General features: G+C 42.2%; 1 protein-coding gene and 1 long non-coding RNA gene across 2 annotated transcripts; both read left to right on the forward strand.

Moving 5' to 3' along the window:
- Positions 1-3,417: 3,417 nt before the first annotated feature.
- On the forward strand, positions 3,418-11,765 carry LOC144371704 (uncharacterized). Its single transcript, XR_013431706.1, has 2 exons — positions 3,418-6,886; positions 11,167-11,765. It is a non-coding gene; the product is annotated as an uncharacterized LOC144371704 (long non-coding RNA).
- Positions 9,447-11,765, forward strand: Kcne5 (potassium voltage-gated channel subfamily E regulatory subunit 5). Its single transcript, XM_005323363.4, has one exon. It carries the CDS (start codon positions 10,475-10,477, stop codon positions 10,898-10,900), a length of 426 nt encoding a protein of 141 aa, XP_005323420.1. The 5' UTR covers positions 9,447-10,474; the 3' UTR covers positions 10,901-11,765.
- Positions 11,766-14,618: the final 2,853 nt, after the last annotated feature.

Below are 14,618 nucleotides of genomic sequence, written 5' to 3' on the forward strand. Positions count from 1 at the left end.
AAATGCTTCTCTGGTTCTACGGTGCCATATGCTTATTGTTAATAATGAAATAACAACCGACGCCTCCTTTATTGAGCATTTAATATGTTCCAGGTGCTATGCTAAGTATTTCATAAGCAGAACCTTATTCAATCCTTGCCACAAAATCCTGTGGTAAGCACTGCTAGTATTATTTCCATTTTTCAGGTAAGGAAAGTGAAACACAGAGCAGTTGAGTGATTTGCTCAAGGTAACATGCTGGTAGATGGACAAGGCAGAAAGGAAGGTTTGTTTGAGGCTGGAGCTGCTATTATTCTTCAGCACTGTGCTCTGCTATTGACCTCTAATAGCACTTCCACCACACCTTGTTGTAATGATCTGGCCTGATGTCTCCCTTTCCCTTAACCCCTTGAGAATGTTAGCTCTATCCCAGCAAGTCACCAAGTTTTATGTAGAGCCCCAGCGCCTAACCCAGAAACAGTAAACATTAGAGTTATAGAACATTCTCAAATGAACAGAAAAAAAATACCCCAGTCTTCCACCAGATGGTGCTGTGGCAATCCAAGAGAGAAGTACCTTAGGGGACTTTTCCTTTCCTACAGAATACTCCATGATGTTTTCTGCCCTTGTTTTCAGAGAAGACTGAGTGAGTGGGAGAAACATTTCAAGATAATGTTCATACAGGAATTGACACAAGTTCGACAAATGCATTTATGACCTTATGTCTTGACCCAAAAGGGAAGATTGACCTTACTTTACCTTTTTACATTCATGCACTTCTTTCAAAGAACTTCAAGTGCTTGGCAGATCCTTTTCACAACTAAAAAGCTAAAAATAAAATCGGAATTGCCAAAAGCATTGAAGGCAGACATGCACCAGAATGGGAGGTTTCCTGAATGGGAGGGAGGCAGGAGATTTGGATTCTGCCATTAACTAATGGAGGAATTCAGCATCCTCAATTGTAAAATGAAAGATTGAATTAAACATCTATTGGGAACTTTCCCCCCAGCTACTCTCTATAAAAAGAGCATTATAATTATAATGCCATGGAAATAAAGATTATAGACTCTGGTTCAACTCTGAGATTGGCCATCTATGATCTATGTGACTTTGGCCAAATTAACCTCTCTGGGCCTGTTTCTTCACCCATATAATGGGAACAGTACTGTACCTATTTCCCAGAATTGTCATTAAGGATTGAGATAATGAATGAAAAGTGCTTAACACAGGTGCCTGTCGTATATAAACTTTCAGTAAAAGCAATTATCATATAGAGCTAGCACTCATATTTTAGCAACTTTTTAGAGTTTGGATGAATATTTAGTAGTTATCCAATCTGTGGGAAATTAAGTAATAAAGCACAGTTAGGCTTTGCCCTTCTATAAATATAAGGGTAAATGCATTCAAGGGATACAAGACAACATTAATATGTGATTGAAGCAGAGGCCCGCAAAAGTAACCACAAACAATTGGAATCCTCATACATTATTTGTGGCAGTGTAAAAGACAACTACTTTGGAGAAAGGTGTAACAGCTTCTTGTAAAACTAAACTACATCTTTCCAACAATCTAGAATTTCCATTCAAGGTATTAACTTAAGAACAAGTAAAATATGTCTACAAAATGATTTGTATAAGCATTCACAGTAGCTTTCTTTTTAATAGCTAGAAACTAGAAGCACCCCAAGTGTGCACCAGTAGAAGAATGAATAGATAAACTGTGATCTAGTGACATAATGGAGTACTACTCAGTAATAAAAAAAAAAGTTACTGATACAGCAACATGGATGATCCTCAAAAATATAAGGCCAAATAAAAGCAGTCTTCTTTGAAAATGGATCTCCTCCCAATGGCATTCCTCATAGAAATAGAAAAAGCAATCATGAAATTCATCTGGAAAAATAAGAAACCCAGAATAGCTAAAGAAATCCTTTAGCAGAAGAGTGAAGCAGGTGGCATCACTATACCAGACCTCAAACTATACTACAGAGCAATAGCAACAAAAACAGCATGGTATTGGCACCAAAACAGGCTGGTAGACCAATGGTACAGAATAGAGGACACAGAGACTAACCCACAAAGTTACAAATTATTAGACAAAGGTGCCAAAACCATGCACTGGAGAAAGGATAGCATCTTCAACAAATGGTACTGGGAAAACTGGAAATCCATATGCAACAAAATGAAATTGAATCTCTATCTCTCACCATGCACAAAAGTTAACTCAAAATGGATCAAGGACCTAGGAATTAAATCAGAGACTCTGCATCTAATAGAAGAAAGAGTAGGCCCTAATCTCCATTACATGGGGCTTGGCTCCAACTTCCTTAATAAGATGCCTATAGCAGAAGAATTAAAACCAAGAATCAATACATGGGATGGATTTAAACTGAAAAGTTTTTTCTCTGCAAAAGAAATAATATGTGAGGTGAATAGGGAGCCTACATCCTGGGAACAAATTTTTACCACTCACACATCAGATGGAGCGCTAATCTCTAGGGTATATAAAGAGCTGAACAAAATAAGCACCATAAAAACAAATAATCCAATCAACAATGGGCCAAGGACCTGAACAGACACTTCTGAGAAGAGGACATACAATCAATCAACAAATATACGAAAAAAATGCTCATCATCCCTAGCAATTAGAGAAATGCAAATTAAAACTACTTTAAGATACCATCTCACTCCAGTAGGAGTGGTAGCCATTATGAAGACAAACAACAACAAGGGCTGGCAAGGATATGGGGAAAAAGTTACACTCCATACACTGCTGGTGGGACTGCAAATTGGTGCAGCCAATATGTAAAGCAGTATGGAGATTCCTTGGAAAACTGGGAATGGAACCACCCTTTGACCCAGTATTCCTCTTCTCGGACTATACCCAAAGGACCTAAAAACAGCATATTACAGGGACACAGCCACATCAATGTTTATAGCAGCACAATTCACAATAGCTAAACTGTGGACCCAACTTAGATGTCCTTCAGTGGATGAATGGATAAAAAAAATGTGGCATTTATACACAATGGAATATTACTCATCAATAAAAAAGAATAAGATCATGGCATTTGCAGGGAAATGGATGGCATTAGAGAAGATTATGCTAAGTGAAGTTAGCCAATCCCCCAAAATCAAATGCCAAATGTCTTCTCTGATATAAGGGGGGTGACTCAAAATGAGGTTGGGAGGGAGAGCAAGGGAGGAAGATTACCTCTAGATAGGGAATAGGGGTGGGAAGGAAAGGGAGGGAGAAGGGAAATAGCTGGTGAAAGGAGACCCTCATCATCATACAAAATACATGTATGAAGATGTAAAAAAAATTAAAAAATTAAACAATAAAAATAAATAGATGGATAGATAGATAAATAAATAAATAATAAAATGGAACTCCTATACACTGTTGGTGAGAATTTAAATTAGTATAGACACTATGAAAAATAGTACAGAGGTTCCTTAAAAAAAAACTAAAAATAGAAATATTATGTGTTCCATCTCTCACTCCTGGGTATATACCCAAAGAAAAGGTAGTCAGTATACAAAAAGATATCTGCAAACTCATGTTTATTGCAGCATTATTCACAATAGTCAAGCTATAGAATCAGCATAGGTGCCTGACAAAAGATGAATGGATAAAGAAAAATGGTATTTATATACAATGGAGGATCATTCATCCCTAATGAAGAATGAAATCCTGTCATTTGCAGGAAAATCAATGAAATGAAGGACATCATATTAACTGAAATAATCCAGACACAGAAAGATGAGTATCACATGTTCTCTCTCATATGTGGAAACTAAAAAAGGGTCAATCTGACAGTAGAAGAGAAATTACTAGGGACTTGTATGGTGCTGGGGGAAGGAGAGGGTGGAGGAAGGGTGGATGATACGATCAATACACACTATATGTATATATGAAAATATCACAGTGAATCTAATTAATATGTACAATTAATAGGTGTTAATAAAAATAAATTTAATTTAAAGAAGTTAATATTATATGATCCCATTTATTATGAAGTTCGATGACAGTCAAAACTAATCAATATCAGAAAAGTTGAAACAGTGTTTGCCTCTGGGGATGGAAGGAGGGGATTCCCCAGGAAGGGACAAGGAGAAATTTCTTGAGTGATGGTAGGGGTCTGTATTTAGTAAGGGTAATATTTGTCAAAACTCAGAAAATGTACAATCAATGTTTATGTATTTCATTGTATATATATTTTGCTTCAAAAGGAAAAAAGAATAATAAGCACATATAAAGCTCTACTTAATCACAGAAATGAGGAAAGGGCTAGGGAGGGAACTGTATCAACATGAGATAATGGGTAGATGGATGGAAGGAAGGATGGCTGGGGAAGGAATGGATAAGGCCTGTATATCAGTGGAGGGAATTAGGTGGTAACAAGATATGCATATAAAATTCTTTCCATTTTGCTGTATCTTTGAAATTTTTAATACCTTTATTTTATTCATTTATTTTTATGTGGTGCTGTTTCTTGAACTCAGTGTGAGGCAAGCACTCTACCACTGAGCTACAACCTCAGCCCTAAAATTTTATATAATACATTTGCCTGAAAAACCATGTAACCACCAAGTTTCACACACTCCATAGAGCAACTCCTTTTCAAACTGGAAAGCTTCTTGGAAGAAGGCATAACCCAGACCTATGCAAATATTTCCTGAGCACTTATTGTGCATCAGGCACTGTGGTAGGCAAGGTCAATACAACAACTGCCCTTCAAAGGGCAGTAGGGGCCATCTGATGAGCATGCTAGGTGCAATATATACCATTGCTTTAGGGGGATTGGCAGGCAAGGAGGTTTTCATGTACCTGCAATGCACACTGGGAGAAGGTGGAAGCATCAGTAGGGAGAAGAGAGATTCTGAATGACTCAGGACTTCTCTGTAGACCAAAGATCTCAGTTTGCACCTCTGGGAAGGGGGAAGCAATTTAGTATGCATCTCTCTCCTACTTCTTCACCTCATCATGTTGTGGCTCTGTAAGACCATAATGGATGTTTACAGCCAGCATCTATTCCAATTGTTCATTAGTCTATTATGCTTGGTCAGTGCTCAAGATATACTGCTGTTAAATATTTTTAATATCATGCCAATTACCTCATAGGGTTAATTGTAAGGTTACTGAACATAATGTGTATGGTATGTTTGGCACTTGATAAATGAGATCAGGGACCATATTTGATACTCCAGAATGTGGTCCCATTACAAGCCATTAGATCCCTGAGAAGTCTCTAAATAGGCAGTTGAAGCCCTTCTAAGGCCCATTCCCACCCACAGATATGTTCTTTATCAAATCCCAGTAACTTCCCAATATTGTGCATGTTCATTAGTGCCAGCTGGGCTTAGGAACTGTCCTATTTATTCTCAGCCATCATTTGAGAATGTATCTGCTGTACTGGTTTGTTGCAGGGCACACCCTCAAGATGGCACTGCAGAGGATGGTAAGCTCAGACCACCTAAGGTCTTCCATTTTTTTTTTTTTTCCAGAAGAGGCTTTAGACTCAAGTGCTTAGAACTTGGGTCCAGAGTCACAAACCAGAGTTCTGGCTGTTCTCCCTGTCGACTGCTCAATGGGCTCCATGTCCTGGCACTCCCTGCTTGTCCCCAGTTCACAAAGAAGTAGCTGTGAGAGTTATAAAGGCACAGACTGTTCACCAATGTAACTTGCTCACGGATGTGTCTCTAAGACCCAGCACAGAGCCTTGCACAAAGTAGCATGCAATTCCTACTTGTCAAATGAATAAATGATTTGCTCTCAATCTGCATTTGGTACTTCATGAAAACTTTCCTCCCCTTCTTCAGAGCCCACTGTGGCTTTGCCAGTCTCCTGGACTCCAACAGTGCTTACCATCTGTGCCTGTCCTTTGGCAACTGGCCAAACTCAACTTGGTTCAATTCAACCAACTTCCATGGAGCTTCACTATTGGCAGGAAGCACTCACAGTCTCCAGGAATGGTGAAAGCATTTCCTAGTCCATGGCGCCTCAATTGTACTTTTCAAACAACCTTGGCATGCATCAGAACCCTTTCCAAGACTTTTTTTTAAAAATTTAAATAAATGAATATAAATTAATTCCCTTTGTCAATACATTTGATGACCATTCAGTGATGAATGAATCCTGAGCAATGATAATTTGACAGGTATGAGGCAGGTGTTAAAGCAGGGTGGAAGGGTGGGGAAGAATAAGAAACATTATTTGTGCAATGAATTCATGGTTTCATTAAGTATGGCATCTCAACCATTCAGGCCTGGCCTGGGACTGGGATTTGAAGGGATGCCCAGAAGCCTTTGCTGTAAAAAGAAAGCCAGAAACCTCTTACATACCTGTTGTTTTTCCTAAGGGATGGTCCTGTTTCAATTTTACATTTCCCCATTTCTGTTTCCACCCTCTTAGTTACCACACCCCATACCAGGCTTCTGTAAATTAGCAATTTCTTTTCTCTATGGAAATGTTTATTTTCATGGAATTGAAGTAATCGTGTCTGTGTTCATTAAAACATTATTGTTAATAGAGAAAAACCTGGAAATAACATAAATCTTACAAATAAGGGCTAATTTAAATAGATGGTAGCAGATCTAATAGTCTGAAATACTGTGTAGAAAATGAAATGCTGTTATAGAAAAATCGCACATGATGTGGGAAAATTCATAAGTGAGAAAGATAAGCAACACAACAAGTCTCTGTGTATATATGTGTGTGTGAGTGTGTGTGCAAGTGCACACACATGCATGTGGGAGACGTGCATGCACACTATTGGAGAGTTTTTTCTTGGTGCTCTTCTAGATTTCTGCATTGGATGCAATGTGTGTAAAGGAAGAGCCGTGAGAGGCACCTTGTGAAGAACCTGAGAGCACAGACCAGAGGCCTGCAGCAAGGTTTCCTTCAGGTAATGAAATAATGAAATTGATTTTTGTTTGTTTGTTTGTTTTGGTACTGAACCCAAGGGCACTTTAGCACTGAGCTACATCCTTAGCCCTTATTATTATTTTTTTAAAATTTTGAGACAAGGGTCTTGCTAAGTTGCTGGGACTGGTCTCAAACTTGCAATCCTCTTGCCTCAGCCTCCCCCAAAGTGCTGGGATTACAGATGTGTGGCACCACCCCCAGCCAGACAGTGAATTTGGAAAAAGGCACAGAGTATTAAAAATGAACTCCAGGGGGGGCTGGGGATGTGGCTCAAGCTGTAGCGCGCTTGCCTGGCATGCGTGTGGCCTGGGTTCGATCCTCAGCACCACATACCAACAAAGATGTTGTGTCCGCTGAAAACTAAATATATATATTTAAATTTATATAAATATATATATTTAAATTCTCTCTCTCTCTCTCTCTCTCTCTCTCTCTCTCTCTCTCTCTCTCTTTCTCTCTCTTAAAAAAATGAACTCCAGGGGCTGGAGTTGTGGCTCAGTGGTAGAGTGCTTGCCTAGCATATGTGAGGCACTGAGTTCAATTCTCAGCACCACATACAAATAAATAAAAGAATAAAGGTCCATCAACAACTAAAAAGTATTTAAAAAAATGAACTCCAGGAATATGCCATTTTTCCAGTTTGAAGGAAGAGAAGATGGGGTCTATTGGTGATGAGGATTTAAGGCCCACCAAAGATTGGGGGCTTCATTGAAGAAACAATTAGGAGTAGCTCTGGGGTTATGAATATAGGAATGAATTTATGGAAGTGGTGTTGGAGGCAAATTATTCTAGCCACAGCATGGTGTATTGGGTTTTAGGCAGGGAGATCTGCCAAGAGACTCTCAGTCTGCATATTTGACCTGAGGTAATGAGAGCTTGGATTAAGCATGTGGCAATAAAACTAGAAAGGAAGAAGCAGATAAATCTGAGAGATGCTACCAAGAAAGAATCAGAGAAAGAGATTCAAATTTGACTAAATACATGTCAGGTAGTAGGTGAAACCAGTAAGGGACCTTTTCCAAGGAAATGGATGTTAAAAGAACAGAGCTGAGGATTAAGAGTTAATGGGAGGAAGAAGGAAAGAGGAGCCAGCAAAGAAGACAGAGAATGATGGGTCAGAGAGATAAGAAGAGAAACTTGAGAATACAATGCCATGAGAGCCAAGGGTAGGACATGTACAGGAAGGAGTGGGTGGTTGATGGTATCAAATTCATTGTCAAGGTTAAAGAGGCAAACTGAGAAAAGACCCTTGAAATTGCCTAGGAAGTTGCAGGTGAAATAACAGAGCAGTTTTGGTAGAAAGCATTGGACTCTAGAAGGCTCCAGAGGAGGGAGAGATGAGAAAACAGAGATAGCTCATGAATACCAGCCATGTGACAGGAGTAACGTGGTAGGACTGAGAAGAACAAGATCAAACTTTATAATTCTAATCCTGCTATTTAACCACTCAGAGCTTCAGTTTCCTCTTTTGAAAACAAGAATAATCCTACTTGTACATAAGGCTGTTGAAAAGTGCAGTACAAATTTAAATGATCGTTCTTTGTTACAATGAGATATTTGCTCCATTCACTCCCCAACCCCCTACTAAATAAACCCCTAGATATTTCTGGGCATGTTTTTAATAGATAAGAGGAGTCTTTTAGCTCAATAGTGGTATACCTAGATTGGTTCTGTTTTTACTGCTTTGAAAAGTCCCTAGCTGGTGTCTGTCCTCTGACATTCATTATGCTGAGTCGCTTTAACAAATCTCCCCTGAGCCCTTCTGAAGTGAAAGCATTGAGGCACTGGTCAGGGTCATGAGGCCTGTGTAGACTATGAAGCAAGGACCCAAGACTGGATCCTTTAGTGCAAACCTCACTTTAATACACAGGAGACTGGCCCCTGAGCCAGTAGTGGGATGGAAGATGGCTTGGGCAGAGGCATCAGGAAACCTTCCTTTTGAAAATCCATGGCACCTGCAGTGTGAATGGCCCCTGGACTGAGTGGTCTTGGACAGGCAGCATGGTTTTCAAAGTGTGATAAGGGCATGTACTTTTCTTTCCTTCTAGTCTCATTTGGTGACTATATTCAACCAGACTTGAACAATACTACCTCAATTTTTTTGACCTCACTATCTATAAATCATCCCATTTCCTTTGTGAAACCCAGCCTGTTTTCAGTTTACCATAGTCTAAACTAACCTCTTTTTTTTGACCACATTCTTTTCCCTAAAGAAGACAACATCCTGAGAAAATATGGCTTCCCCAGAAGCCATCAGGGCCTAGACCAGCTGTCCCCTTTCCCCAAGCAGTGGAGAGATACATAGCTACTAGTCTAACTGGGAGGGAGGTGAGTGTAAATTCTAGAACTGGCACTATCCAGACCTTGAAACATCTAGAGAATATAGCCAAAGGGTGTTTTTAATGTTCTGGATCCTCTTAAAATATTTTTTTCTGTGCTGGAGATTGGATCCAAGGATGCTCTACTGCTGAGCTATACCTCAGCCCTTTTTATTTATTTATTTATTAAATTTGAAGCAGGATTCCCTTAGGTTGCCCAAACTGGCCTCAAACTTGTGATTCCCATGCCTCAGTCTCCTGAGTCCCTGGTATTACAGGCATGTGCTATGGCTCCTGGCTGTTCCTGCTCCTCTTAGTGGAAGAACTTGGTTCCATTTCTGGGAAGATGATTTACCTAAAGGAAAAAAGGGTCCCACAATGGATGGTACCCTAACATGGTGAAATGTGCAGGCCCCTCAAAAAGTGTGACAGGAGATCAGAGCAAGATACTACTTCCTAGAAGTTTGGTACATCATCCAGCAACCATTTTGGATAACCTGAGAGCCCCACTCTGCATTGGTCATTTAAGCAAGTACCTGAATACTTCATTACCAAATCTGGCTTGAGCAGCTCTCCTTGCACAGTAGTATGGGGATGGAAAAATGGTATGAGTACGAAAAAGTTAGGCCAAGGACCTTAATATGGGAGCAACTGCCATGAGATACGGATAAGGGGTCATTGCTGCCATGTTACAGGAAAGCTGCCGGAAGGCATCTGAGATCTTGCTTGAGCGCACAGGGGCAGGTCTTGCCTTGGGGGGCCCAGCCGCTGTATCTGGGCCAAAGCCGGGACTGCAGGGCAGGTGGCCAGAACTTGGAAGGAATTCTCTTCCGCAGCCTTGGGTCCAGGCTTGGCCCCAGCAAGCTGCCCTGCCAGCCTCGGCTGCCTGGGGCCTCCCGCATTCCGAGCTCCTGCCCCCTCCCTCTCCGCCTCTCCTCTGGGCTCGCCCCCTCCCTTGTTCCCCTTCTCCTCCCCCACCAGCTGTCCCCTTTCCCCAAGCAGCGAGACAGCCGGAGCCTGGGAAGAGGCAGCCTCGGGCCGGAGGGGGCGTGGTGGAGACTGGGAGGAGGGGCGGGGGGTGAGGGGATAAGGAGGCCCGGCGGCCCGCGCCCCTAGCCACTGCTTGCCCGCCCCAGAGCTTGGTGCCACCGCTGTCGCCGTCGCTGCGCCCTGCCCGCTTGCTCGCTTCCCCTTGTCCAGGGGGAAAGGTCAGCAGCGTCCTGGAGCCTCCGTGTCACTCCCCGACAGCCATGAACTGCAGCGAGAGCCAACGGCTGCGAACCCTGTTGAGCCGCCTGCTGCTTGAGCTGCACCATCGGGGCAACGCCAGCGGCCTGGGCGCCGGCCCTGGCCCGAGCATGGGCATGGGGGTCGTGCCTGATCCTTTCGTGGGCCGCGAGGTGACCAGCGCCAAGGGCGACGACGCCTATCTCTACATCCTGCTCATCATGATTTTCTATGCCTGCCTGGCTGGAGGCCTCATCCTTGCCTACACCCGCTCCCGAAAGCTCGTCGAGGCCAAGGATGAACCATCTCAGGCCTGCGCCGAGCACGAATGGGCTCCGGGAGGCATCCCGGCCGCGGATGCTGAGACTGCCACCGGACCGCCCGAAGGCCGCCTCCAGCTCGCCCCAGAGGCACTGCCTGCCCTCGCCCAGGGCGCTGAGCGGGTCTAGAATCACAGCCTCAGCTCCCTCGCTTGCTCGCGTCCTCCTCATCTCTGCTTATCCCTGGGCGCGGCTCTTGTCCTCTCCTCCCCTTGCAGGGCTCACCTCACCTGAGGCCCAGATAAGAGGTCAGGAGACCTTGTCTGGAAGGCTCTGGAAGGAGAAGCATCGCCTTACTCCCTCCTGGCTAGTTTCTCCCTCCTCCCGCTGCCCTCCATACCCACCCTGCACCTCCAACTGCACTAAACTGCCTCTGCTTTCTTGTCTTCAAACAGCCCTGACACCATGCTCCAGCCCTCTGGGAACTGAATCCAACACGTCCAACACTTGGCATTGAATCGAAGCAATGAGGTCTATCAAAACTCTGGGCCGTCTAACTGGCAGCTGCTCCAGGGACTGCTCACTCTGCAGAGCCAATGGGCTTGCCATCACTGCCAGGCTGGCTGCAGCAGCTTCAGCTTCCTGTTGCCTTAGGGACAGAGACAAAGAAAATGAAGAGACCTCAGACATCTTTTCCCTCCCTCTCTCTTTCAGCAATGAGCTAGCTGGACACTAGGATCAGTCTGGGGGATAGAATGGACTTTATGGAGACTGAAGGGGGAGGGGATAAATGGGATGGGACAGATCTATGACACCAATTGTATGGTTTTCTTGCCTCTCCAGTTTTCATCCCAAAGGTAACTTGACTGAATTTTAGTAGCTTTGCCATCTGCAGCTGGGTGCATCACCCCAGTACTTCCAGATTCCTCCCCTGTAATGACTTAGTTGTTATTGCAGTGTCTGCTTCATTCATGGACCATGAGGCTTAGATGTCTCCTGTTCTGTAACCCTGGGGAATGTCAGAGGCAGGAAATAAAAGTTGTTTAAACAATAACCTAAGACTCTTCTCTCAAAGATCCCAGCCTAGAGAACCATTACTATATAGAAAGGAATCTTCTTTTGCTTTTGGAAATGACCCTTGGGTTGTTGTTATATAAACCATGTATGTGTTCAGGAACAATAGGATAGGTGTGATTGTGGGTGAAGAACAGTTTTAAGTGAGGTGTAGTAGGTACTGCCTGTTATTGAAGTTATGCAGGAGGCTGAGGCAGGAGTATTGCTTGAGCCTAGGAGTTTGACACTAGCTTGGACAACATAGTGAAAATACGTTTACAGTGTCTGTTCATATGGTTAAAGGGTTGTTGTTTTTTTTTTCAAATGTTTCCTGCTTTATTACCTCTTCCTCTTTTTTTGTCTTAATTCAGAAGCACTTTCAAATATGACAGTGCTTAATAAGGGTTTCTCACTTTCCCTCCCTTTTTCAATGGTTAAGCATGCACTTAAAAAATCCTAAGTGCATTGCTATTAGCTATTATCAGAGTTAATTTTTAGAAGCCACTTTAATAACTCTCTCAAAAGGTGGCTTATTTGAAGAAAGCCACCACATAGTATAAATCTTAAGTCAAAGGAAGATGCTTGGTCTAAGCAATGCTGGGCAAAGTTAGAGTTGTATGTTTATTTATTTATACCACTTATCTCAAGAAGGTTGTCAGAAATTTGCCTGCTTAGGGTTGAAATGCATATACCTGATGATGACTTTGGCTTTCATCAAACACATATGAAATTGTTCCCTAGCCTTGAGCCAATTTGTTTAAATACAGCTGGCTTATCGGTAATAGGAGGACAAAGATATTATGGGTCATTTAAATGCATTGATAATATACAAACCTCATTCATGGCATTGGATTTGACTTTCCAGCCCATCTGGTGTTTTACAGGAGCTATTAATAAGTTAAATGAGCTTACTTTCTTTCCCAGGATTCAATCCTTGAAGCTATACTGGCATTGCCCCATTGGCTCCTCGCCAGTCCTAGTTCCAGCCCTAAGGTCACTCCTTCTCCTTGAAGGTGGGGGCCAGAGATTGGGCAGCTGTCCAAGACAATGACAGGAAGAGAGGAGATGATGTGAGTCATCTCAGCCAGGCAGGGAGGTCTGAGGGGGATGTGGAAGGAGGGTACGATATACAGCAATGCTGAGGAGGAATGGTGGGAGCAGTTCCCAGACTGTGTTTTAGGTACAACAATGTTGTTCATTTCTCTGGTATAACTTGGACACAAGGTTATTTTGATAATAAAACATAATCACTGCTTTACGTGTTGAAACTGTAAACACATTTGTAACATTTTTCCATAGAAATTTGAAAGAATCTATTGCCAAAAATAAAAGAAACTGAGAGTAGTTGGTACAATGCCCATAAATAAGCATTAATGTGCTAACTGTGAGAAGCAAATCCCATGGTGAAACGTTCCTGCTTTTAAGAACATTTTAACCTTTTTATGATGACTTAGGGCATCCACTGAGAACATATAACCAGGGTAGCTTCGAGAATCGTCCCAGTGAGAGAAATGGACTGACCTGGGAGAGAACAATTTGCTTTACTACCCAACCACTTTCTTCAAACACTTTCATAGTTGCAACTGAATCCCAGACAATCAAGTTTCCCAGAAGTTTAGACACTCAACTTTCTACCAGCCAGTGGGGGCATCATCAGCATTGAAGTGATCATATTGTGATCAGCAAAAGATAGAAGAAAAAATTAGTGCTTGGCCAACCCTCAGTTTCAATAATGTATTCCCAAATAGCATGAGCTGTTAGCCTTTTTCTTAATGTGATTTCAAAGATGGTAAATTTTCTAGCAAATTAGAGTGATTCTTTTTCACCCCACCTAGCAGTCTGTTTCTCCCCTCTGCATATACAGATCCTGTTTCCATTCAGATTCAGATCTTTGCTCTATAATAATAATGAAGCAGAGGATCCACACTACCTTATTTAATAACTTGAGGCTTTCAACAAAAAGGGGCTAGGAGATGTTTTGGTTCCAGTGTCTGGAAGTGCTTGTCAATGGTACAAAAATAAATGGAAGCTTTTTTCCCATCACAGACATATTTCTATGTTGTCGACTTTTCTAGAGTGAAGTAAATGGGGTCTCTCATTTTTCTCTAATTAGCATCTCTTCTCCTTTTCAACTTGCCATTGCTTTTATAAACCCAAGATCTGCACAAAATTTGTGTCAACAAAGAGAAAAGGGTCTGGGCTGCTTTCCAAACAGTCTTGCCTGGAGGCTAAAGTAAATGTGTTGTGATGTCACAAAGAGAGCATAGGACCAAGACTCAGGCAACTGAGTTTGAGCTTTGGCTTAGACAATTAGAGGGTTTTGTTTCTGAGTGAGGTGCTTAACCTTGCCAGGCTTCAGTCTCCATAGTTATGGGGATTTGAGGATCAGGTGAAATCAGAAATGGGAAAGGTCTGGGAGAAGTATAGCAACTATATATAGTTGCCATACTATACACACACACACACACACACACACACATACAATTCAATTTATGTGTTTTCCTTTTCCTTCACTGGGGGAGTGCCCTTGGGCAGTTCGCTGGGGAAGTGAATGGAAGAGAAAATTCTCTGCTATGTAGAGTCTACTTTTATTGCTCAAAGAAAATGATTGCCAATATTGTATATGACCACCAGCTCCCAGATTTCTCAGCCAAGCTCCTCAATTCTCAGAATCTTGATTGACCAGGAAACTGTGCCTAAATGTTTTACCATCCGTTATGGTTTAGATATAAGGTGTCCACCAACAGCTCATGTGTGCGACAATGCAAGAGGGCTTAGAGGTGAATGATTGGGTTAGAAAGCCCTAACCTTATCAGTGCATTAATCCTCTGACAGTGATTAACTGAGTGGTAAC

Source organism: Ictidomys tridecemlineatus, chromosome X, assembly GCF_052094955.1.
Source record: "Ictidomys tridecemlineatus isolate mIctTri1 chromosome X, mIctTri1.hap1, whole genome shotgun sequence".
NCBI classification, from domain to species: domain Eukaryota; kingdom Metazoa; phylum Chordata; class Mammalia; order Rodentia; family Sciuridae; genus Ictidomys; species Ictidomys tridecemlineatus.